Source organism: Mesitornis unicolor, unplaced genomic scaffold, assembly GCF_000695765.1.
Source record: "Mesitornis unicolor isolate BGI_N332 unplaced genomic scaffold, ASM69576v1 scaffold27746, whole genome shotgun sequence".
Taxonomy (NCBI): Eukaryota; Metazoa; Chordata; class Aves; order Mesitornithiformes; family Mesitornithidae; genus Mesitornis; species Mesitornis unicolor.
Window position 1 is genome coordinate 8977 of NW_010192116.1, and position 27479 is coordinate 36455.

The following is a 27479-nucleotide window of genomic DNA, read 5'->3' on the forward strand; positions in this document are numbered from 1 at the left end:
ATATCTACAAAGCTGTGATTCCACAGCAGTTTAAACAAAACAGGTCAGTTGTAAATATCAGATCTATTATTTTAATAGTTTGCTGAGGTTAGTAAAACCTATCTGCTTCCAGATGTCATTCTGTTAAGCAGAACTGGAGCACCTCAAAGATTGCCTTGGTAGCACTTTCTTCCTAAATTTCAGATGAAAATTCTCACAAAACATATATTATGGCATAAGCATCACTTTGTGAGCAAGCATATACACTTTACTGCTTTGAGTCTTACCTGGAAATCTCTGCTTGAGAATTCTTCTCTCCATCAACTGTAAATGGTGATGCTCCAGTCAATAATTCATACATAAGAACACCAACGCTCCACCAATCAACAGCCTACAGAACAATAATTATCTATGTTGTGATACGTTGAAGTAAAATTGTTAACAAAAGAAGGAACAAAGCAATGCACCCAGAAAGCAACCAACAAAGGAAGAGCTCACCTATCAACATAAAGGTAAACCTGGATACAATAAAGCATAAGTAATTGCAGTACCAATTAGAGGTATTTTCTATGATTAATTAACTTTATTTTGAAATGTCTCCACTTAGCTTCTTCAACTAAGGAACTTCAACAGCACAATTGAAGAGTTTCAGTTAACCAGGGCACCTGAAAATGCTATGGAACTGTATCTTACATTCCCTCATAACACATGTGATCTTTGGCTTCCCAAATACTAATCATATTATTCATATCTCCGATACCTCATAACTTACAAAATATTTCTCCCTTTCAAAAGAAAAGATGCTACTATAGAACAACAAAAAGCAATTCAGTCACCAACGAAATTAATTCTACTACAGGTGTTTGAACTTCTCAGTTTTGCTTTCATGAAATTTGCAGATCAATGAAACTGAAGTCCTGCTTTACTTATGCTGACAACACTAATACCATACAGTAAGACAATCAGTGAAATGATGACAATTTGGCCTCATATTTTAGGTTTTTTGTTTCAAGACACATAAAATCTGACATTTCATGTATTCAGCTAAAAGTGTCTACAAGAACTAGTCAAAGAAGTCCCTGTACAGTAATTATCTTGGCAAATACACAGCTATCAGAGAAAATCCCAGGAGAATTTCTTGGCATGTGTTTTTCCAAATGAAAAGGAGAATTTGCAGAATCAGAAATCAAACTTTATAAAAATAAGTACTGAAATACTAGAGCAAGCCATTTAGACAAACAATACAGCTACCTAGAAGAGCTGACAAATCAAAAACACTGATTAACAGGAGTATAACACACTAAAGCAATCTCATTTCCTCTTTCTTAAATAAAATCTTTGAGTTGCTAGATAGGCAGTAAATATGAAATACACTAAAAACCTTCTAACACTGTGGCAATGGTGAGGCAGAGTGTGTGGTGTAAACAATCAACATCACATAGGTAACTGAAAAATCACCTTTATCTATCAGCCAACATTTGGTATCAAACTGTGAAGCTATTTCTTATAGGATATTGTATGGCTCTGCGCTACATTTAATGAAAGTATCAGATAGCACCAATCAAAGATAACAGAACAGAGATCCCTCTTTAAATCAGCAACAATATTGAATTTGTAAGCACTTGAGAAGACAGAACCACAATTCAAACTGACTCATGCATTGGAGAGATGCTTTGAAACTGGCAAGTCTCATCTAACAAATAAAGTGCAAGAAAGAGCAGAAGTTTGTCAAATTCCATTTTTAATCATGACTAGGCAGGCAGTACAGAAGATGATGGGTACAGTGGAATACAAAGTAGATGTGAAACAATGATTAAGGGAAAAGACCAAGCACATTCTGATTTATGTGTAAGAGAAGAATCAGGGAGGTGATCACTCTGCTGTGCTGCAAACTGCCAACTCTTGTGATTGCTACAGCGCTCCCTATGTCAACAAACACAAAAGTGAACTCAGCCCAGAAGAGCAGCAGAATGCACAGAGAAGGAGAAGAAAGAACCTTCTCAGACAAAGTCAGGCTGAGTCCAGTTGCTCTAGAAAAAGGAGATGGAGGGTGACATAATTTCAAGTGCTTACAAAGGCTGCAACAAGGGGAACCAAGATCCATTCTATTCTATGAACCTCAGCAGAAAGACAGCAAAAACACCCAGAGATTAAATATTCTCCAAAACTTCACAGAATAGTGAGTAATCACAGTAATTTATCTAGGAATATTGTACAATTCTTTTGGGGAGTAGGGGTTTTTTTTGTTTCAAATACCATCTGTGAATTACAGTTGTCTTGATCTTTCCCATCAATTACTGACACTTCAATTCATAATAAAAACTTGAGCCTCAAGCTAAACAGAATTTCTGTAATCTGAGAACATTTATAAACATTAATAACCCACTCCATACTTCAAGAAATATGTTCCCTGATGTACAATTTAAAAAATATAACAGAATTAGCCATAAAGCAATCTTTTCCACTCTGAACTAAACAGTTTTTATTTAAAAGGAAGTGTCAGCTAAGATTTTTTGTCCCACTGCACATTTAGAAACAATTCTGAATAGAATACAAATAAGCCTCACTAACTTTATAAATATCCCTTTTGCTTAAGACTAGAAACTAAAAATACATCATATTGATGTTTTTAAATATAAGCAATAATCTATCTTAGGACAACCTGAAATAAAGCATGTTTAAATAAGACACTATTACATTTCACAAAAACCTCCTTGAGCTGAGCAGTGTTGCCTAAAGAATTAACTTAAACTCAGATAGACCATACCTTATCGTGTCCTGTATCACCTCCTCTTACAATATCTGGAGCCATGTATTCTATTGTTCCACAGAAGGAATATGCTCTCTCATTCTAGCAAAAAAAGAAAATAAAGTTCGCATCAAACAATTACATGATACAAATCATATGGGACAGATATGGCTAACAGTTCCAAGATGCTGGCAGCAATTCTTCTCCAAATAGCTCAGAACTGCTAGCTAAATCACATTTCATCATATGCAGAGACGTACCACATAACGCTACAGAGCATTTACAGTCTTCCACGAAAAATAAAATGTCGTAGGTTTGTGTGGCAGTCTAAGATAAGAACACAAAAATTAACATATTGGTATTTAAAATGTTTCCCATAAGTCTAAATGATCTATACACTTCAGAACTAGACAAGATTCCCCAAAGTAATACAGACACATTCTGAAGGCTGCATTATCAATACTCTAGACAGCAAACAAAATATTTCCATTAAAAAGAGCATTTCATTGTGAGATGTACAATTTGACTAAACTGGATACAAGATCCTTTGGGTTCCTCGTATTTAGGAAGTTATTATGTCCTCTAGAAAAGTAATTTTTTTTGCAACACACACATACATAAAAACACAACATTCTCTCAAGAAGAGACTTGGAAAGAGACAAGAGAGAGAAAGAGAAAGACAGACAAGACAGACAGAGTCGTAGATTGCATTTTATTCTACACACTGAAGTTATTGTCTGGCTTATGCTCAAAACTAAGCTGCTTTCATAGGCATGTATAATGTTCCCTGGGAGCGATTTACCTTTGAGGCCAACATGAGGTCATGCTGTACCTTGCTAAAGACGAAAGCACATGTGTTTGGGCCATGCAACATTGTTCCTCCCTTATCCTTCAAGCTTCTAGCATTTTGGGGAGAGATCCTGATAGGTCCTTTAAAGAAGAGTGTTCAAAAAAGCAAATATTTCAAAAGTCAGGTTTTACATTTGTATATTCAGATTTGGAGTTTAAAACAGGTGCTATATAAGAGAGTGTACTACGCTAATGAGAGGAAGCTGCTAAAAGTAGAAATAGTGCTCAGTGCTACCCTGAGGCATAAAAATTAAAACAGTCCAACAGCATACTATTAAACTGTATTTATTAAAATACATATACTGTGACTGGAATTTTGGAGGAAAATTCTGAGTTCAAAATAGCTATAGGCCTCATTTTGTTCAAATATTAAGTGGAAATAATAACTTCTGAGACAAAACCATAAAATAACAAACTTTTCAAGATTCCACTTTCTTTTGACACAACTATTGTTTCTCTTTGATTATCTTTTCCAGTACCTGTTATCTAAAAAAAAAAAGTGTGATAAAAAGCAAAAAAAAAAAAAAAAATCGGAAATTCCTAGCCCTCCATCCTGGCCTAGCCAATCTAAACCTATCCATATATCCTTTTGGTCATTTGTCCTTCAGCTGGGAGGGAGGGAGAAGGGAAGAAGGAAAAGGAAGGGGACTGAAAAATACAAACCAAAAAACTGTTCTTCACTTGCTACGTGTCCAAAGAGTAAAGATAAAGCAGCCAAGCTGAAATCACAGAATCACAGAATGTTAGGGATTGGAAGGGACCTCAAAAGATCATCCAGTCCAATCCCCCAAATCTATGAAAACAATTTATAACACTAATATATCAAAAGAAATGGATGAAAACTATTATCATTTAGTTAGCTGCAAATTCAGCAAAATACCTGCAAAATTATGGCTTTTTTGTCTCCATGCTGTGTCATAAAGGTAGGCTACGAGATACTACAGTGACCAGAACCAGGTTGGGGAGATGTAAATGAATGTATACAGTGGTACAGCAGAACCCTTACGATCTCAGGTACCTTTTGCTGGGGAGAAGGTCCACTAAAATATTTTTAAAACACCCAGAATTATTAGTAGTAGCTTTTTTGAGGAACAATTACAACCTTTACTATACATAATTGCTGGTTCTGATTTTAAATTATATTTATTTTTTAACTTTTTTACCTTTTACAATCATTTTAGCTTTTAATATGAAAGATAAAATTTCTGAAACAATATTTGGAGATTACTTTTACTTCTTTCTTAAATTCATGTCTGAGGTATTCTTTTTGTGCCTTGCAAAACTCAGCATTTAAAACCCCAAAAAATTTTTTTGATATTTTGGTTTAAAAAAATTGGTAGGGTATCATTTAAATCTTTTCTTATAATTAAATGTCAATATTGAAAACTCACACTGTAAGTCACAAACAGGCATTTATAAATTGAAAACACTCTGGGATATGTTTGTAATGACGCCCAACTTCTAATCCACATGGGTAAGTACTTGTATCCTTTAGCTCTTGCTTCCTTCTGAGTTCAGAAGCAGTCTGCTGCTGAAATTCAAGGCTAAACAGAGCCAAGAAGAATAAAGCAGATGATTATCACAAGCAGAGTTCTTAGCCAGAAACTAAGTAGCAAACTGGGACTCAGCATTAGGTAGGAAAAACATGGACTCACTGAGCATTTTCTTTCCAAACACCACTGATTTGCCATTACATACACTAGTGGTGTATTCCAGAAGCCCTGCTGGAACCAGCTCCTGGCTGATACAGGCTGACCATTAAAAAAAAAAAAAAAATCACAAAAAAAAAAAATCACAGAATGGTTGGAGTTGGAAGGGACCTCGAAAGATCATCCAGTCCAACCCCTGCCAGAGCAGGATCACCAGACCAGGTCATGCAGGAAGGCGTCCAGGCAGGTCTTGAATGTCTCCAGAGAAGGAGACTCCACAACCTCTCTGGGCAGCCTGGGCCAGTGCTCTGCCACCCTCACAGGAAGTTTATAGTTTCTTATTTAACCACACAAAAAAGTTTTAAGGACCACAGCACTCTCCAGAACATAAATAAATCCTTTCTGAAAGCAAAGCATTCTGACTCAACTAAAAATTGACACAGATTTGCCTTCATAAGACACTGTAGAAAGTCGTGACTTCAGACAGGTAAGTCACAAAATCAGGATACTTCTTTGTTAGACACCTGTATTTATGTTTTGTTCTATTAATTCACAAGTCACACCAACTATATCTATCTGTGACCTACAGGACACAGCTTTTATAGTATCACCAGGAGCTCTTGTGTAAATTTGTCACTGATAAATATTATGCATTACATGCAGGTTTAAAACCATTTTCAAAGATTTTTATCTCCAGTAACAGTTTCCTTTTTTACCCTGTTCTGGGATCCCCAGTACAAGAGACATGGACATTCTGGAGAGAGTCCAGCACAGGGCCAGAAACATGACTGGAGCAGGGACTGGAGCAGATGAGGAAAGGCTGAGAGAGCTGGGGCTGCTGCACCTGGAGAAGGGAAGGCTCAGGGGGATCTCATCAAGGTGTACAAATACCTCAAGGGAGGGTGCAAGGAAGAGGAAGCCAGGCGCTTTTCAGTGGTGCCCAGTCACAGGACCAGAGGCAACGAGCACAAACTGGCACAGGAGGTTCCCTCCGAACATCAGGAAGAATGTTCCTGTGAGGATGACTGAGCACTGGCACAGGCTGCCCAGGGAGGTGGTGGAGTCTCCCTCCTTGGAGATACTCAAAAGGCATCTGGACACAGTCATGGCCAACTGGCTCTGGGTGACTGAGCAGGGCTGGTTGGAGCAGATGACCTCCAGAGGTCCCTTCCAAGCTCAACCATTCTGTGATACTGTGACAAAAAGTCACTGCAAGTTTTATTTCACCATTCATTTGTGAAAACACATTTCACTCATAAATCAAGCATGTGGCCTGCCCCAGAAATTTCAAAAACCACAACCAAACCTCATTTTGTATTAACATTTCATTCAACTTTATAACATGAATCCAAATTCTAGAATTCATATTAATACTTTCTTGTTATGAGATCTAATACAAGAAAGGAAGTTATTAAGCAACAACTGAACTTGCATTACCTATAGGTGAACTCTCACTGAACATTTGCAAATATTTAAGAATGTTCTACGTAACGCAAAAACGCTCATTTTCTTCCCTCACTCAGCATGCATGCTTTAAACACTAGTTCCCTCTTCTGAACTGCAGAACATCAAGCAATCAGATACTGACAGCAGGAAACTGAAGTGTGGCTAACCCATCTCTAATAACTCAGTGACAATATCGACCTTGTCTTTGAAAGACTGTCACTATGCTTGTTCCCAATCAGCAGTGCTTCCATGTTTACAAATAATGCAGCGATAGTCTTCTGTCTTCCAGCACACAATAGCTGGTTTTTATTTATATTATTTTCTTTACCAATTTCAGCATCATTCCTGAATGCAATAGCATAGGTTTTAGTAAAGGTATACAAGTGGCTTCTTCAAACCAGTTAGCTGCTTAAGAGCACAACAACTTTTCATGAAGCCACTGATACAAAGAGAATTTTGTTAGAGTTCTTGATCAGAGGACATTGGTAGGTTCACCTGGATAGCCAGGCAGTTCACTTTGTTAAATCATCCCTCTGTGAAATTAGACAAGCAAGTTATATTCCCTTAACACTTACTCTCTGTGATGAGTTACACACTGACACTGTGGATGTGCCTATATATATTACCAGAGTCTTCCTAATCAATTCTCTAGTACTACACATTGGTTAGACCTCTAACATTTCCTACGCCACTTACAGCAATATAAAGAATAGTGCACCACCCTCTTTCTGAGTTTCTTGCAATCATTCTGACTGCTCTGAGCATTTCAGTGAAATATAACTGTTTTAACTTGCTAGAGCACTTCCATTACCATGTCTGTATGATCCCTGCAGCCTTTTCTCCAGGTTATCTATTTTAGCATCCTATTTTCATTTTCCTTCATCAAAAAAGAGAGCATAATTTGTCTTCCAACCAGGAAATGTTGATAGCACCTAGCCACCAAGCAGCTTTTCAACAGAGCATTAGAATTCTGTGACTGTCCAAGATGGAGAGGTGTAATGTGGATTAGCATTGGTCCTGGAAGACAGTCATTTTGGCACAGAAGAAAAAGACTCAGCAGTGTCTTCTTTGCTAAGACTATGTACACTGACCTTGGCAGGCTAACCACAATTACAAAATTTCCAGAGAAAAACCTAACTCCAAAATTCAATCAAAAGTGCTGACAGAAACCACCTGAAGTTTTAGACATGTAAACTTTTTTTCTCAGAGAGGACTTACACATTTGGAGTTCCCTAATGAGCTTCTTCCTCAAGTACAAAAAGCACATTAGCAGTGACAAAAAAGCAAGAGGAAGAAACTCCATTTCTCTGCAGAGACTAATCAAACTCAGCACATTTACACCAAAAGCCTATCAGAAACAGTCACTACTATAATAGAAGGATGTGTCTTTGAGACTAAACATCTCAGTCTACAGCAGTGCAAATTCAGTTTAGCAACACATGCATTGGTAGCTCAGACAGTTACTAGAACTCATAACTGTTCAACAGGTTGTAACACAGAATGTGGAACAAGAACTGTAATTACAAAGTAAACCACAGGAATTAGATGAGACTTCAGGAGAGACAAGAAATCACATATGCACAACATGCTCCTAAAAAGCTCACCTCTACAGGGCCAAACTGCCTTTTGGCAGTCAAATATTTGGACAAAGGGCTGCTCCATTTTGTCTGATTTAAGTAATTACTGTGCTGGAAGGATGGTGTTAGTTTCCTGTGCCACAAAAAAATTCACACAGCCCAGGTACACTGAAAATGTCTGATGCAACGTCCTAACATAACCAAAAGGGCATGGGAACTGGGCAATGAAATAGAGATAACAGACTCAGGACAGGTGTTTCCAAACACCTGGGGAATAAAGGCCTGTATTATTTTACCACATGCATCCAAAGATCAGCATCTGAGAAACAAACTGTGTTTTAATACTTGGCTGAAGTCATCTTCAGCCAGGAAGACACAGGTAGCCAACTGCCTGAATGTCAGGGTGAAACTAATATTTTTAAGGGAAAAAAAAGTCATCTTTAGAGCAGAGGACAAGATCCTAAGAGACTGTTACACTGCATTGTAACTCCTTCAGTAAGTAGAGAATATCATTTAGTTCAGGGACTCAAAAAAATCAAGTTAGCTATAACTTCTGGAAACCGAGATCTGCGTAACTGGGAAGTGCACCTTGTGATTGTCGTGCTTACTCATAGCATGACAGACAGAGCATCCAAGTCAGCTTGAAGGAAAGTAGAGAGAACACTTTTGGAGCTCCAAAGCAGCCCTAGAGCAAAAGATGACTCACACTAAAAGGTTCAAGATTCAGGCATGTAAGGGCTGATGTGTTCAGTACCTCCTGAGTCAACAGTGTCATCAATATGTTGCTGCTGAATACTAAAGAAAATAAGATTTCTGTTTAGACTTCTCCCAGTAACTAGAAGTTACATCAAGAGAAACATACAATCTGTACAAGCATTAAGCACAAAATGCCCCCATCTGTTACCAAATTGGCTGTTTGTACATGAGACAGACGGAGCAAACTGGAGCATGCCATATGACCATTGGAAAAATGGGAGCAAAAATAAAGAAAAAAGATGGAACCAAGTCTTACGAACCCACAAGATTTTGTTTTGGAGGCCTCAGGAACAAACCAAACACACATTAAAGCAAAGCACACAAATGAAAACATAAAAGAAGACTACACAGGTGTGAATGCTGGAAAGGGTTGAGATAAAGCCAGCAAACAGAATAGGAACATAGGTAAAACAAAACACCACACCTGCAAAGAATAACCAGATGCTCTGTCTAGAGGATCTGGCTCTGAATACTATGGCATATTCCAAGGACACCATTCTATATGTGTGCATCAAGCCTAAGGAGAGCACCTATTTACCATACAAATACTACTTTGGGAAAATGCTTCAGAGCTTGAGCATTTATGATATTATCTTGTAAACTGTGAATGCTGATATGGAAAGCATTCAAGTGTCTTAAGACAGTCATTCTGCCATTTGTAGATCTATTATTTAGCATTTAAATATACGGCCAACAGACACTTGGATCCTACAATCCTATGGCCTATTTTATTCACAACGATCTTTGTGCAAACATATTTTAGCCAGAGGATTAGCCAAGTATTCACTGAAACCATTCTTTTCAGCATTCACAATTAAGACCCCATTCTCCAACTACACGAAAGGTCACCTTTGAAAGGGAACAGACTGCTTCTGTTCCCCAACCACTTAACGTACAAATACTTTGTTCTTAACTGAGCTGGACCACTATCCTGGACATCAGATGTGACACATTCTGAAACCATACTACTATCGTATTTCTTCAAACCATGAAACTTGACTCCTTAAATCAATTTTGCAACTTCAAAAAAACCACAAATCCCCAAAGCTACTCTTCTCTAAATGTTGTTAATTAGTGTATGGGTTCTCTAATAGGAATTCCTTGCTAATAGAAGCAATGGTAGGATACGATCAAAAGGCTTGGTTAAACCCTAGAGTACATAATTTCTACTATAAGAATTTCAAGAAATGGAAACTACACAATATTAGGAAAAGGACATTTCTCAGCTATTAAATTGGCTTGGACTTTCCTTTCCTTGCACTCTGTATTCATATAAAATATTCTAGGCACATAATCAAATAGCTTAACAATTAGGAGGGCAGAGAGGAAGGCACATAGCAGGCTCACTACCATGGACATCAGGAGAGCAGACTTTGGCCTCTTCAGGGACCTACTTGGTAGAGTTCCATGGGATAAAGCCCTGGGATGAAGCCCTGTAGGGAAGAGAGGCTCAGGAAAGCTGGTTCATATTCAAGGATCACCTCCTTCAAGCTCAGGAGCAATGCATCCCAACAAAGAGAAAGTCAGGCAAAAACGCCAGGAAGCCGGATGAACAAGATGCTCCTGGACAAACTCAAGCACAAATATGAGGCCTACAGAGGGTGGAAGCAAAGTGAGGGAGCCTGGGAGGAAAACTGAGAAATTGTCCAAAAACCAGGGATCAGGTTAGGAAAGCTAAAGACCTGACAGAATTAAATCTGCCCAGGGATGTCACAAGCAACAAGACACATTCCTATAGGCACATCAGTGATAAAAGGAAGACTAGAGAATACATGGGCCCTTTCCAGAAGGAAACAAGGGTTACCTGGGATATGGAGAAGGCTGAGGCAACCAACAACTTTTTTGCCTCAGTCACAGAAGGCAAAGGCAGGGACTGGGAGAATGAAGAACTGCCCACTACAGAAGATCAGGTTTGAGACCATCTAAGGAACCTGAAGGTGCACACAAGTCCATGGGTCCTGAGGGAACTGGTGGATGAAGTTGCTAAGCCGCTATCCATCATATTTGAGAAGTCGTGGCAATCCAGTGAAGTTCCCACTGATGAGAAAAAATAATCCTAATTTTTAAGAACTGAAAAAAAGACCAGAGGAACTACAGGCTGATCAGTCTCAACTCTGTATCCAGCACAACCATGAAGCAGATCCTCCTGGAAACTGTGCTAAGGTACGGAGAAAATAAGGCAGTGACAGGTGACAGTCAACATGGCTTCACTAAGGGTCAATCATGCCTGACATATCTGGTGCCCTTCTATGATGGCGTTACAGTGATGGTAGTTAAGGGAAGAGCAATTGACACCATCTACCCGGACTTGAGCAAAACATCTGACGCTGTTCCACATGATATCCTTGTCTCTAAATTGGAGAGACACGGACTTGACAGATGGACCACTCAGTGGATAAAGAACTGACTGGATGAATGGTCACACTCAGAGAGTTGCAGTCTACAGCTTGATGTCCATGTGGAGACCAGTGATGAGTGGCGTTCCTCAGGGGTTGGTATTGGGATTGGAGCTGTTTAACATCTGTGTTGGTGACATGGATAGTGGGATTGTGTGCACCCTTCATCAGCAAGTTTGCTGATGACAGCAAGCTGGGTGCTGCATTCGACATTCTGGAGGGAAGAAATACCAGCCAGAGCGGCCTTGACAGGCCAGAGAGGTGGGCCTGTGCAAACCACGTGAAGTTCAACAAGGCCAAGTGCAAGGTCCTAGACATGGGCCAGGGCAATCCCAAGCACAAATACAAGTTGGGTGGCGAAAGCATTGAGAGCAGCCCTGAGAAGGAGAACTGAGAGGTGTTGGTTGACGAGAAGCTCAACGTAAGCCAGCATTCACAGAATCATAGAATTAATTTGGTTGGAAAACACCTTTAATATCATTGAGTCACACCGTTAACCTAGCACTGCCAACTCCACCACTAAACCATGTCCCTAAGCACTACATCTACACATCTTTTAAATAACTCCAGGTATGGTGCCTCCGTCACTTCCCTGGGCAGCCTGTTCCAGTGCTTGATAACCCTTTCAGTAAAGAAATTCCTCCTAATATCCAACCTAAACCTCCGCCAGAGCAACTTGAGGCCATTTCCTCTCATCCTATCGCTTGTTACTTGGGAGACCAACTTCCACCTTGCTACAACCTCCTATCAGGTAGTTGAAGAGGCCAGTAAGGTCTCCCCTCAGTCTCCTCTTCTCCAGGCTAAACAAACCCAGCTCCCTCAGCTGTTCCTCATAATTCTTGTGCTCTGGACCCTTTACCAGCTTTGTTGCCCTTCTGTGGGCACGCTTCAGTATCCCAATATCTCCCATAGCGAGGGGCCCAAAACTGAACACAGCATTCAAGATGCAGCCACACCAGTGTGAAGTATAGAGGGATAATCACTTCAGTCCTGCTGGCCACACTGTTTCTGAGACAAGCCAGCATGCTGGTCTTCTTGGCCACCTGCACACACTGCTGACTCATGTTCCATTGGTGTCAACCAGCACCCCCAGGGTCCTTTTCTGCCTGCCAGCTTTCCAGCCACTCTTCCCCAAGTCTGCGGTTGGTGTGACCTAAGCATAGGACTGAACACTTAGACTTGTTGAACCTCATACAATTGACCTCATACAATGCACACTTGCAGTCCAGAAGGCCAATGGCATCCTGGGCTACATCAAAAGTGTGGCCAGCAATATAAGGGAGGTGATTCTGCCCCTCTACTCTGCTCTCATGAGACCCCACCTGGAGTACTGCAACCAGTTCTGGGGTCCCCAACATAAGAAGGGCATCAAGCTGTTGGAGCAAGTCCTGAGGAGGGCACAAAGATGACCAGACGGCTGAAGCACCTCTCCTACGAGGCCAGGCTAAGAGAGATGGGACTGTTCAGTCTGGAAAAGAGAAGAGAAGGCTCTGGGGAGACCTTACTGCAGTTTTCCAGTACCTGAAGGGGGCCTGCAGGAAACATGGGGAGGGACTTTTTATCAGGGAGAATAGTGACAGGAAAGGGGAGAATGGTTTTAAACTGGAAAAGGGTAGATTTATACTAGGTATTAGGAAGAAATTCGTTATTTAGGGTGGTGAAACACTGGCACAGGTTGCCCAGGGAAGCTGTGGATGCCTTCTCCCTGGAAGTGTTCAAGGCCAGGTTGGACAGGGCTTTGGGTAACCTGGGCTGGTGGGAGGTGTCCCTGCCCATGGCAGGAGTGGCGTGGAACTGGATGATCTTTAAGGTCCCTTCTATGATTCCACGATTAAGTGAGTCATTAGAGTTCCCTTGGTTAAGTTTAATCCAAAAAACAGGACCATAGGATAAGTGAAAATAGTATTGTCATAAATGGTAATTTACCTGCAATGCTGTAAAGGGCACATAGCAGAGGTGCTGCTAACAAGCTGACCTGCTGAATGGATTTTGTATTTCAGAAAAATCACAAGTAAAGAATGAAAAGCCTTAATTCCATGCAGAAACAGGTGTCCTACCTTAAGTGAACCTCAGAGATCATCGTATCTGAAAGTGATTTTATTGATATTTACCTCAAAAATAAAAATGCATCAAGAAACAAAACCTGTTTCCATAGAAATCATATCTGCAACATTATTCTTTGCCATAATTTAAATTGTCCAGAGTAACAATAATTATAGTCTCCGTTTATAAAAGAAAAGTTGACAGAAACATCCTCTTCACAGTTCAAAGACGTGACGTAGATTTCAAACGAAAAACAAAAATCCTGTTCCAACAAAGTACATGCCAAACTGACTGGTTTCTTCTTTTTTCTCTCACTCTTTTTTTTTTAATTTAAATTATTTTGGGAGCCTTTTTGGTCATAATATCCAGACATTACACTGGGTAATTAAGCTGTCTGTAACAGAAAGAATACAGAGTCATACAAAGAATCTCTCAGCTGTAGACTGCTGCTTCTGTAGCTGTAACTTCTATTCAGGATCAAAACTATGAGCTCTGTAGGAGTCAGTGGAAGAAGAAGGAAAAATGTTTAGAGGTAGACTAGTTATGGTTATACTGCTCTGTTGCATTCAACAAAAACCATAATGAATATTGCAGTATGAAAGTAACAGTTTAGACTAGACTTAGTCTGCAATATGGCAGATCAAAGGTCCACCACTTTGAAATGTCATCTCAAGAAGAATAAATTAAAAAAAATTAAGGTCATCTGAAATTAATTAAAAATCCTATCCTGATGGTTAAAAATCCTATATCAGTGGCTGTTCCTAACTGAAAAAGTCAATTAAGTCAAAATACCATGCTGGTTACTATACCTCATGCCACAGCTAGACACTCTAATGACTTCTACTTCCAAAACCGACAGGAAACCTGGCCACTGAATTTTTCAGGGAAGAATGAGATTTCCCTGCCAGAATAACAAGAAGGGCAAGAACTGCCAAACCTGGTACTGCATGCCAGCCAAGAACCATACAACCTCTACAGCTGTGGCCCCAAAACAAAACTCAATGTAATGTCAATGCAAAGCCCTCATGTAATGTCAAGGAGAGGTTCAAGAAATCCATTTCACACAGTTATACAACAGGTATGTTTGCTTTCACAGTGCAATGCAATTGTAATTCTGCAAGGAATTCTTTAAGCCAGTTCCTGATGATGGATTTGTAAAGCAAATACCTAAGGAAAAGGAAAACAAAAAAGTCTCAGTTCTGCAGGCAAAAAATTTCCGAAACAGCACATTACTGTGTGGGAAGAATGCAAGTATGTACCACTGTCATCCCAAATGAACATTCTGCACTAGGTTCTTCTCAAAATTCCAATTTTTGGAAGATTTGTTTTCTAAAGCATCACCTTTTGAGGAGAGAGAAGTAACAATAAAAGAGAGAAGAGCAGTATACAAAGCAAAACCTGAAAAATCCTCTGTCTTCAAAGAGAGGCAAAATTATAAGATATTTTACTGAGTACTGATTCTGGGAAGAATTCAACTGGCTGCTGCCACTGCAAGCCTTCACAAATTTATTTTTTAAAAAAGAGAATGTAAAAAACCAACAATGCATAGGAGATGCCAAATTAACATTTATAGTATCAGAGACCACCAGATGTAAAAAGTAGAGAAGTAGGAGCAAACAATTTTGCTTGAATGCAATCCACCTTGTTCTAAATTCATTTTCACACGGCTGTGAATCTCTGGTCATTTGAGTTTATCACACCTGGTTGTCTAAGTTTCACTGAAGTCAGATATTTACAGTAATTCAAGAAGTAAAAAATATCTATGATAAAAAAGAATAATTAAGATGGCAGCATTTGTCCTCGAAAAGTTACTTTATTTTCCTTGGAAAATAGCAACAGAATTTTCCCTGAGCTGACTAACAACATATTATTCTAAGATGCAACAGAAGATACCAGGCTATTTAAAAAACACATCAATATTTCCAAAATGTCATGTTTAAGTGGTATATTACAATAAGAAAACAGTATCCTAGAGCAATCACTGCAAGAAATTATGATCTGTCTTGCAAAAATTTTAAGTGGCACTTTGAGATTTTTGGCATCAAAATCTGGATACTGTATTTTGTGCTCCAGTATTCTGCATTACTGCTCCATACTGGGAAAGCACAAGCACCTTTGTGGTAAGCACAGAAAGAGGGATACCTCTTGGGCTAAGGAACAAACAGGCAGCTGATCACTGATAATCCGCTTGTGCAATTAAATGTGTCCTACCCTTCAGGTATGTGCCTTTGTAGTGTTTGGTATGTTCTCAATATTCAATGTCAGGACACTTCAAACACCAACAGAAGTACACCAATTAAAGCAAAAAAAAATTCCCACTGCTTCACTTGTTTTTCCAAAATAAAGGAAATAATAACTAATTGTTCAGACAGATCTATAATCAATGTTAACCTCTGCAGACTAATGTCACTATTTAGTTTACACTTTCGTACTTTTTCCTCTTTGCAGAAATGTAAATCTACTCCCTGTAACTAACTGTGTCTACACCACTGAACAACTGGTTAACTAAAACACATGCAGATACAGTAACAGCCGCCCACAGTATGGATTATTCTCACTCATCTTTGCAGGAGAGTGCTCAGTGTTCAGAGGATGCACTATCAAATTTCAATGATCTGACATTATCAATGAAATTGGACACTTATAATGGGTTTTTTAAAGTTACCTGCACAGCAAATCTAGCAGTGAAATGACAGCTCATATAGCACCAAATAAGAGTCAAGCTGAGTTCCTGCCACTTCCCTCTGCTCTGGACACCCTTTAAACACTCTGAGAATATGTATGAATCTCTTCCTACTTCATCTATCAAAACCTAGAGTGGACAAACCACCTTTCTAACGTTTTTCCTTTAATGATATTTCCCTTAAAATATTTTAAAATTACACCCTAATTTTCTTTCCAGAACAAAATGTTCACTCAACCAGCTCATAAACTAAACCAAACAATTCAACAGTCAAAAGCAGCTGACATTTATAACTAAATTTGCAACTCTGATCAAGAGATTTTCAGATGAGAGAACAGTAGAGTATCGGAACTATATATTCTACACATCAGGCAGAAGTACACAGATAACCACTCAACTGACTTAGACTACAATTCAATCATCTCTCATACAGAATATCTACCCTTATGTATTACTGAAGCATTTGTATGCTCTCAGATCTATTTTTTGAAGACTGACAATGTTCAGTATTTGCTACATAATTTTTTCACAACTTCATTAAGCAAACAAAAACTTCAATACTCAGGCAGAAGAACTGAGTATTTCAATATACTCTGGAAGAAAGTGGACTTTATGAGATTTAATTAACACGAAAAGTATTAATTTTTATGCATGGTTCAACAGAATAGATTACTACTATAATAATTCAATGAAATGTATGAAGATTAGTATACATGGAGATCTTTTTGTATTAGAAAAAATAGTACATTTTTTAGTGTAGCTACAGAACTAAAGGTAATGTAAAGGGAAAAAAAGGTTTTTAAAAATGAAGTAGCATATTAACAATAAACACTAAGATGAAGTCCAGACCTGATGACAAGGCTAAACTGACATTAACCAAGTCCAAACAATTCCAGCATACAAGCAGAACAATTAAATTGATTAAAAGATGAAAATATGCTTAAGTCACAAATCCAGAAGGCAGATATTACACAAGAAACAAGGTGGCAAAAAATCCCAAAACCAACTTAGGGTGTTGTTTTGGTTGTTTGTTTTTTTTTTTTTAATAAAGGTAAATGAAATACAAGACTCTTGAAAAAAGCAGCAACATCGAAGTGATGCAACAAACACACTGTTGTAGAAATTTCTGTCAGTCCTATCAATTCCCCATGCCCCCAGTAATAATTGATATTGATGTCATGTGCAAATATATTCTACATCCCAGTTAGACGGGAACTCAATTGAGATACATTTTAGTCTTATACTTTGACGCATCTTTTTTTATCCCAATTTTCTTTGCATTTCAGTTCAGAGTTACAAATCTGAAAGACCAGCCCTAAATTAATCGCGGGCTAAGAATGCAAATGCCACAGAATTTAATATTAAAAGAATTTAATATCAAAATTAAAGTATTTAATTGATATTAAATATTAATATTAATTTTAATCTTTTAATCTCTTACATAATCCCACTCCACAGTTAGGCTAGTCAAACTGTAGGTCTTCAAGAGATACTAAAGAAAATGTCAATATCAGAAGTCCTTTTATACCTAAATACCCTGTGATATTGACCTACCCTATGTGAAAATCCATTTTTGTTCAACTACTTTATCCCAGTCAGGTTATTTCTTCTTTTTGATGCAAATACAAGCATACAGACTTCATTTTAGAGATAAAAAAAAGGCAAAACCAGATTGCCATTTCACTTGTACAAGAAAACTTTCAGATTTTAGCGAAACAGTGGTATAAAATGCTTTAGAGCTCTTAAAACTGCACTGTTTTCAGCTTGGAATTGTAATTCTTGCATGCTATAAGCACTTCCACATAATAATTGAAAATCAAAGATGATACTTGACAATGCACTCGTCACGCTCACAGTTCAGTAGCTGCACGGCAGAAATCAATAGGTTTCTGTTTTCCTACAAGTCACGTGCATTTGCCTCCTTTCACTCCAATAGTGCTCAGGAAAAGCAGCTTCCCATATCTTCATTCTTGAATAGTCAATTAATCTGCTATAGTTATTATACTCAAGAAACAGTACACTCTTTTTATTATAAAACAACTTCTGTTAGATTCTGTACTTGCTCAGGTACCTGGAAATATTTAACAACCATCAGATTAAAGCAGGGATAATGAAACCATTGAACCATGATGTTTCCTAGTAAGTATCCCTGACTACAAAATCATTCAAAACTCATAAATACAGGGTAAAGAATTCTCTCTGATAAGAATTCTAAACATAGGCAGTGCTTGTAATTGCTGATAATTTTAATACATTCTTAATAAACTAAATTTTGTTTCAGAAAATACAATCTGAAGAGGGGGGATTACTATAATAAATTCCACTTGTATAAACATACTTTTAATGGCAAAGTTCTTGCAAGAAGCAGGGGGGCCAGGGCAGAAGTGTGAAGAAAGAGGAAGAAAGGCAAGCATACTGCTCTGATTAAACTGCAAATGCTACACTCTTTTATCCAACTTACGCAGCTGTGTAATTTTATTTAAAAGCATTACCCAATGAGCATGAAAAACAGATATAAAGCTATTGCACTATATAGGCAAATTTTACCTCTCTAAGTACATTGGTTCAGCAAGTTAAGCATCTTTTGTAATGTGGATTTTAAGTGTTCTAGTAGTAGCTGAATTGTCTACAGAGAATGCAATATGAAATGTCAGCTTCTATGTGTAAATAGGTAATTTGAATCATGTTTAGGTTCAGTAGCTAAATTACAGTGGCACACATGAAAACTGTAGTCAAGTGCAGACAATTTCCTAGATTTTGAAAGCAAACAATACAATTGCAATTACTTTGGCATTGAAACACTAGAAATGCTGAGCTTCTTTGACAGAAGACAAATATAAAATGTGAAGGGGAATATGAGAGAAAAATATGGGTAAGTGAAGAGATTTCCGAGGTATATAGTGAAGACAAAATGGATTAGAGTCAGAGGAACCAACATTAAATGAGCAAGCAGCAAGACTGCTCTATTTAATGCCTGGAGAAAGAGGAAGCTGATTCAGTGTGGGAAAAGCAAACAGGCATCTCTGCTGCTTATCCAAGTCCTCCCCTTTCCTTGCACTGCTTGTAAAAGACATCCCAAAACTGAGCACAGATGAGAAATAACTGTACTTCCTAAAATCATCTGGTTTGAGACCTGAAGAAGGTCCTGACTCATTATGACATTCTTGTCACAGGGAATATTTCAGCTTCATTACACTTTGGCTCAAAGGCTGAAGGCCTGCTCCTTTTCTCTCCCTGGTGCAGTAATACCATTGCACACACTTTACTTCTCCTGTGCCCAGCACAGCTTCTCTCGCAACTCTGAGCAAGTCCTCTCTCCCTAACCACACCTTTTACTATCCTTTCCTACTGAAAACGGCATCTCTGTACTTCCTCTCTTGCACTGGTCTGGCAATCTGTCGCTAATCCCTTGCCATGCCAGTTGAACCTCCTCTTGATTTCACAATATAATTTAAAAGGAATATACTGACATGAGCTGTACAACTTCCCTGCTACAGAAAGTAACATTTCATGTATCTTAAAATGTTATCTCCCAAATCCCACCAGGCTCCATTTGAAATGCAAATATTCTAGAGGAAACTACCAGTTACCTATTTTTAGAAAACCCCTCCGCTACTTCTAACAAAGCCTTTTAGATCTGCAGTCCCAGATTTCAATACTCTGATACCTAAAGTGAAAGAGAAAATCCAGCCATTTGAGAATTCTCTCAGAAGTAAAAATCCTGCACAATTTTGACCCTCTGAAACCTAAAAAGCATATTTGGAGAGAAAACTGTACCTTACAAATAATTAACAACTAACGTCAACAGTCAGAGATCACTATGTTAGGTACTATGCACCCATTTAATAAGAGATAAGCTTTTATCCTAAAAGCTGGCAATTAAGCTTATCAAAAGTGACACAAAGACATGAGAAAGAGACAAGATAATAATACATTAATTATTATTATTAGCATAAAGAAGAGTCATAGCATACCATTTGCCTAGTCACTGCAAAGTATTAGCACAGTCAAGCATTTTTTTAAAAGGCATCTGAAAATGATATGTAAGTGGCTTTGCAGACTTATGTGGATCTCTCCTTTTGCTCATGAAGGGCAGTAGGAGGTGTTTCAGAGAAAACTAGAACAGATGAAGACGTGTGACAGCACTGGCAAGCCAAAGACCAGTGAGCTGAAAGATCAAAACCCAGTAAAGCAGACTACTTGATTCTGCTCTATTAAGAGTCTAAAGGCAGTTTTTTCTCCCCTCCCAAAATTTATGAAGTTTATGACTTCAATGAGACAGAATCTGACTTTATGATCTTGCTGGATCAGTTACTGGAGATTGAAATACTCACCTCATCAGTAAGGAACTCCTTACTCAGACCGAAGTCTGTCAGCACCACGTGGCCATCAGAATCCAGGAGAATATTCTCAAGTTTTATATCCCGATATATGATTCCCAACTGCAAACAGAATGTAAGAAATGGTATTTCCAAATCACTGTAACCATATCAAGGAAACATTGTTGAATGCATTTAAATACAAAGCTAGCAAAAATCCCATTATTAAGGTAACCTGACACCTAAAAGTAGCACCTCAAAAAAGACAATTTTAAAAATCTTTGAGAAATACCTTTGAGCAGCTTAAAAATTCTCAGAAATTACAGTGTGTATTGTCTTAAAATTTAAACAACACACTATCATTTGAATCTAAAAGTGACTGAAAACTTGCTGTTGAGTGTAAAACTCAGTTACATTAAGAATGAAAATGGATGCTTCTGTAATATTTTCTAGACCATACACGCATGCTTTGTAATGCTCTACAAATCTACTTACTGCCTCTGAAAACCGTAACACTTTTCATGTCTACAGTTGTTCCCAAATTTCAGAATTCTGCTGTTTAATCGTATCCAAAGAAGGACAACTGAACAACACTGCAACACAAACACTGTTCAAGTTGACTAAAAATTTGTTTTACTTACATATACCATACATAAGGATGACCAAAAATTAATAATCATTTGCCTATTACAACACACTTCACACTGCAGACAAAACCTCCTTGCCTTGATCTGGTGCACATAAATAGACATTTCATTGGGAAGTATTTCTAATTATACAACTAACATCCCACTGCTAGATAAAGTTACTCTGAGTTTAAGACAATCTAAAAAAAATGTTCTCCTTACTAACTTTATACCATGTGCAAAGAATACAGTTATAGTTCCACAGAGTCAGCACTGGGATAGTTACTTTACCTTGTGGAGGTGCTCAAGTGCCAAAACGATTTCCCCAATGTAAATCTGCACCTCATTTTCTGAGAATCTCTCTCTGTGTGAAAGATGAGTAAACAGTTCTCCTCCATTTATATAGTCTAAAAAGTAGAACAAAGAACTTTATCATTTCACTTTCTAACAACTTAATTTTCTTATTGGAATAGTAATAGCTAGTTTGTAAGTTAAATAAGATGTTTGGGATCAGATATTTTTACTTTATTGTAGTTCAGTGATATTTCATTATGTTGTACAATACTCAACTTCCTTCTTAAAGGACTGATGGAAAAAACACAAACAATTTTTAAATACGCAGTAAAACCATAAAATAAAACTCAAATATCCACATGTTTTGCCACAGTCAGGGAGAGGGGAAAAAAAGTAATTATTGCAACAGAACTCCACTGCACCACAAACACATTTTAGAGGTAGACCTGTTTATGTTGGCAGTGTACATTAATGCCATTACTCTGCAACTCCACAGCCCCTGTATTGTATTTGAGGTCTCCACATACAGAGTAGGGAACATGCCCCACAACATTTTATTCAACATTTTCTTGAATATTGTTTCTATATATTCACTGGTATAACACAAATACTTATAGGACTGGACCATTTTCATGTAAATTAATACTTTTGAAGGAGAAGGCAGATATACACATTATAGCCATTCAGATCTCTCTCCTTATTTAGTTCTCCAACTCTGTTTGGTAAGGAATATTAGCGGCATCAAACAACATGAGGAAGATTATTTATCTAGATCAGCAAAGCACATGAAAAAAAAGATAACAGTATAAATAGCCCACATTGTACAATTGCTTCCTTCCTTCAAAAAAAACTTCAGCATTCTAATCATGGAGAAAACAAAGACAACAGAAACAATTTTTTTCAATAGTTCTAATCAGAAATAAGACCAGAAAAGAAGTGAATTCCCAGGGACCATTCTAAGGATGTGACAGATACAAACCAAAGCTGCCACAGGAGTGGCAGAGCAATCCTAATTCTATCCAGGTTGTAACACTAAGGCCACAGCCCAATGAAGCAATTAGCCCTCAAGGCTTGGTGCTAGATCAAATGCAACAGTGATAAAATTGGGAAAAAATCATTTAGTTCAATATAAATTTAATCTGACAGTTCAGATTTCTTTATATTTTTAAGTATTAGTAGGTTAACCTCATGACACAAGCTTTGTATAGAACTGGTACTCACATGGACACAATACTTGGTTCTTCCAATCATAGCTTAAAGCCAAATTAAAAACTGGAATCAATTCCAAACCCTGTAATTTGGCAGAAATGCAGCTGCATGTGTGCACAAGATCCAGACTAAACTCATACTGACATGTAACCTGACGGCATGAAGAATTTTATTAAATATTGCACAGAAGCTCCAAATCTAAAACCTCTTGGAACTGAAATTACATGTTCCTCATATCCCGAGTTCAGCTGCGTACAAAAACAAAGGCAGAGACTGGTTGCCCAAAAAATGCAGAAGCCTCTGAAGCTCATAAATTCCAGAACTAAATTAAAGAAGTTATTTACAAAGATTTACATAATGAGACATAAAAAACTTGCAACAAACATTTTTTTTGTCAGAGAGGGTGTGAAGCCCAGTTGAATCATAAGGTAGCTTTAAGCCATGTTACGTAGAAGAGAACTTCACTGTTAGAAAAAGTGATTTAAAAAAATTTAAACCCCCTCTAATTATACCCATTTTCTGCTTAAAAAGAAGGGAAAAAGAGGACCTAAAAAAGCCCATAGCAGAATGAAGAATGTCCTCATAAGGTTTGCTGTACAGTAAGTCATTATCAAGCATCTCTCATAAGTGGAGATTTAGGAAAGCTTCTAGTAGAGCTTACCAAAATGAAGTATCACAATGCATACACCACAAAACTGATCCACAATGCAAGGATTCTCACAAGCATTTTACAGCAAGAAACCATACCATAACTTGCAGATTTCAGCGTTATAAGGAATTAGACCAGAAATTTATGAAAGCGCAATCATCTTGAACTGGCATCGCTCATGGTGTGAGCACGTTTATTCTGAAAAATGACCTGGCTGATATGATCTTTCAGTCTGCAGCATTTCAGTGCTAAAGCAGTGCACTAACTGGTTGACAGGTAGACCTGTACTCTCAGACAGAACATTTCAAAAACACAGATCACATTTGAGGACAACATACAACGTGTTCTCAGAGCGAAATGTGCAGTTTGTTTGAAATAGGTGGCTTTCTCCTGCTTAAATATTTCCTTACTTTGTTCTTCTTTCCTACCAACTAATCCCAATAAAGTCACATTTGATCCCCACCTTATCAATAACCTCTGTGCCACATACGCAAAGGCAGCACGCTTGGAAAATAAACTGAAGCACTTCAATGCCCATATTCATACAGATGAAGAATTTTTTCATTCATGGGAGCAGTTTGTCTGAAATTTTGTAGAAAACTAATGCAGCATGTAATTAAAAGAGTGCATATCAAAATTTCATCCTTTAGGTAAGTTCAAGAAAATATTTCTCTGGTTTAGGTACTTATGGCCATATGCATTTTTTGCTGCATGTAAGTAACTGATAGCACTTTCTCCCCCACCGTAAGTCAGAGTAGCACACTGAAGTTCAAACAGGAAAACCACAAGCACAGGCACTGTTGAAGATTAACAGTATTTTACTTCCTATGGTCTCCCATGCAATCTCCAAACACAGTGCTTAAGACCACATGAAAAAAAGCCTACAAAACATTAAGGAGATAAAAGGGGAGATTCATTTTTTCATTCTATTAAGACTTGAATCCTGAAAACTACTCACCTAAAATGAGATGAAGCTTTGTATCTGTCTGGAAGGCATAATGTAAGGTGACTAAAAACGGTGACTGCCTGATGTGCTCCAACACTTGTCGCTCTGTTCTCGTGTGCTCTGTGGTTTTGGCTTTTTGAACTATCGTTGCTTTCTTCAGTACTTTCATGGCATACAGCTTGCCAGCATCGTGGCCACTTACTTTCCTCACCAGGAACACTTTTCCATAGGCTTGAAAAGAAGAAAAAGTGGGATGTTAAAAAAAACCCACAAGTCACTTATTTGTACTACAGGTCTTGGTTTCCAACTGACCTTTTCTGAGCAAAATTTCAACCAAATGAGCTTTGTGACTGAACACAGCAAGAGTGGGAAAAACAATCTGAGTTTCAGTATTTAAAAAACATTTTAAAAGCTGATGATTTCTTCCTTTGTAATAACCTAAGATTCCCATACCTAGACTTTAGGATAGTCTGAATTAAGAGACACAGTGGTTTTTTGTCCTCAAAACAGTCTGCCCATATTTGCACAACTTGTATGCTTCCATTACTGGCTTTATAGCACTGAAGTTCCAAAAACCCACAGAAAAGCCAGTGAATTCTTCCAATTAGTATTTCTTACACAGGAACTTTCTGAGGCTCCCATACGGGACTTAAATGAGAATAGGCTAGAGGAATTAACTCAAAATTGAAAGTTTTCTGAACACAAACAGTAAAAGAAATAGTCACCAGGACCAAAAGGTGGTCTTTTCAGAGTTTTAAAAACAGTGAATCTAAGTGTTTTATTTATATATTTGGTTAAAAATACACTCCATACTGGAGTAGTAAGTGGCAAATTTTATTAAAGAGGGCTCCTGAAAACTGTACACAAGTAAATTTGACACCTCTAGTAGGCAACCCTATAGAAGCAACAAAGATTACAAATAGGAGTTACACCAACAGGATACTATGTGAAAGAATGAGTCTTACTTTCGTAGATGGCAATAGCTATTTTTATTAAGTGAATTCCCAAAAGGAATCTGGAGGAAGGAACAATTATACAGCTGACTGATTTATATTTCCAAAATATTTAACAAGCTCCCTTACAAAAAGGTCTTTAAAACACTAAACAACCATGGGTGCAAAGAGGGAGGTCCTCTTATGAATGAGGAGCTATATTGGAAGACAAAAAAAAGAAATATTCAGCTTTTTCAGTGAAAGGAGGTCACCACAAGAACTCATCCTGCTTGACTCAGTCATACAGCAACAGTGAGGAAGCTGATTTGCTTGGCTTGCAACAGAAATCAAAGCTGACTGCTGAAAACTACACCACAGCACCAAAATACTAAATAGCTGAAAAATAAAATGGCAGATAAAATTCCAAATAGGTAAATGAATAACCCAGATAAAGTATGGGCATACTGTTATTATCAGACAGATAACAGAGTTTTAAATTACCAAATGACATGTGGTTTGGTTTTTTTCCCTCCAGCCGAGTCCTGCTTCATTCAGTACACAACAGTGATATAGCTCACACAAGGAACAACTCTTTTGAAGAAGTTCTTTACCTGACTCATCACACCCTAAGGAATCACGCTTGCGTTCTTTACAGAACCCACTGTTCACAAAAAGAGCTTTCATAAAATAAGTTTACACAACATACCTGTCAAGAATGGCAAATAGAGTCGAAATAGATTAGTGTAAACATATCCATCTATTTTAGAAGACAAATGTGAGATACTCAAGACAATTTTTTTCAAGGTGTACGGTATTACATAGCATTCCCAACTTTAATTGTAGTTCTGAGAACTCAAGTCTAAGTTGGAATCAATGGTCACCAACTGCTCATCAAGAAATGGGTAAACACAGATGTAAAAAACACTACTTTAGTAAAACAGGCATGGGCCATAAATCCTGTTCATGGTGTACAGGCACAAGCGATCTGAAACAAGGTTGTACAGACCATAATATTGTGACCATGGCAATACCGTTATGCATATGCACAATTTGAATGTTATTCATCTACTTTTCCAATATTGGATTTTAAATTATTTTTAGCATCCGAAAAACAGACTCCTACTATTGAGATCATTAGTTTAAAAAAACTGCTTCCAAAAGTAGACTTTACATCTTTTTAAGGAGTTACTTCTCAGAAAATGTAGATAACTTGTGCAGTCTACTGACACGCTACAAAAACAGTGCAGAGAATAGCCTTAGCTTGCATTTCTCAACAGCCCTGGTTTTCACCGATTTTCAGCTGGAGCTTGGCAGTGAACATCCTTGAGCATTCGGAGTCTAAGGCGCTAAACAGAAGTTTCCTTAGACGCCAGGAAACATTAGTTTTATCTGAAATGCTGGAGAACATTAAGTTTAACTTAATCAAAATAAACAAAAGCCCCTACATTTTACCTGTATCTTTAATCACAATTTATAAAAACATAAAATAATGCATCTTAAGTGGCAGCACACTAGCAGTATATTAACAGTACCTACTACAGCTTTACAAACAGTGTAGAAGTGTGTGACCTGTAAGAAAATCTCTAGAAACCATACTAGTGTTATCATAAAACAATTTGCAGCATAGAGCTTTACCACGGTACAAATATTTCTTCAGAAATCTGAAAAGGACTGACAGAATGATGAGGACTCTCCGCATTTTTGATGAGAATAAATCTTAAGTAGCTGTATTTAAATCAAATGACTCACATTATTTTCAACACCAGAATCTCCGATATCGCCATGAGAAATGTACTTAAAAGACATCACAGCAAAAGCAATTAATTTGAGTGGCAGCAAGGAGAAGGCATGTAAGCTAATTGCAAGAATAGCCTCACCAGATAATCTTATTTGAGAAATTAAAAAAGCTTTTCTGGAAGAGCCACATTTTAATATTCATTCTCATAAAATCTGATGCACATTGCAACTACTTCCAAGGCAGACGTATTTAGCCAGCAATATATCCCCCATAAAGAAACACACAGATTCACCAAATACTCATCCCAAAAATTACTTTAAAATACTTTAAATTATAGAAGAACTAAAAGACTATACAATACTATCTATATATATTTATATATACACGTGCGTGCACACAAAAACTATGTTAAATTGAACCTACAGTTTATTAAGATAAATAAAACAGAAGTTTAAAGAAAAGAACAATTCTTAGTTGCAGATTAATATGGACATCAGGCCTGTAAGATGAGTAAGAGATTTCATACCAGCAACTTATACCAAATTTCCACTTAATTTTGTGAGGCAGAAGGATATAATTGGGGGTTAAAACTTTCACTACTGCCTTTTTCATGAATATGTATTCATAGTAATACACATC

At 37.7% G+C, this 27479-nt stretch overlaps 1 protein-coding gene across 1 annotated transcript in view; it reads right to left on the minus strand.

Annotated features, from left to right (window-relative positions):
- Positions 1–262: 262 nt before the first annotated feature.
- Positions 263–27479, minus strand: part of LOC104542602 (ribosomal protein S6 kinase alpha-5-like) — a gene marked incomplete at its 5' end in the record, with an annotated part of 34376 nt that continues 7159 nt past the window's right edge. Inside the window, 5 exons of the mRNA XM_010186969.1 lie at positions 263–370; positions 2747–2830; positions 20462–20569; positions 21364–21479; positions 24183–24401. Coding sequence (XP_010185271.1) covers positions 263–370; positions 2747–2830; positions 20462–20569; positions 21364–21479; positions 24183–24401 — 635 coding nt within the window. The remainder of the gene's footprint in view (positions 371–2746; positions 2831–20461; positions 20570–21363; positions 21480–24182; positions 24402–27479) is intronic.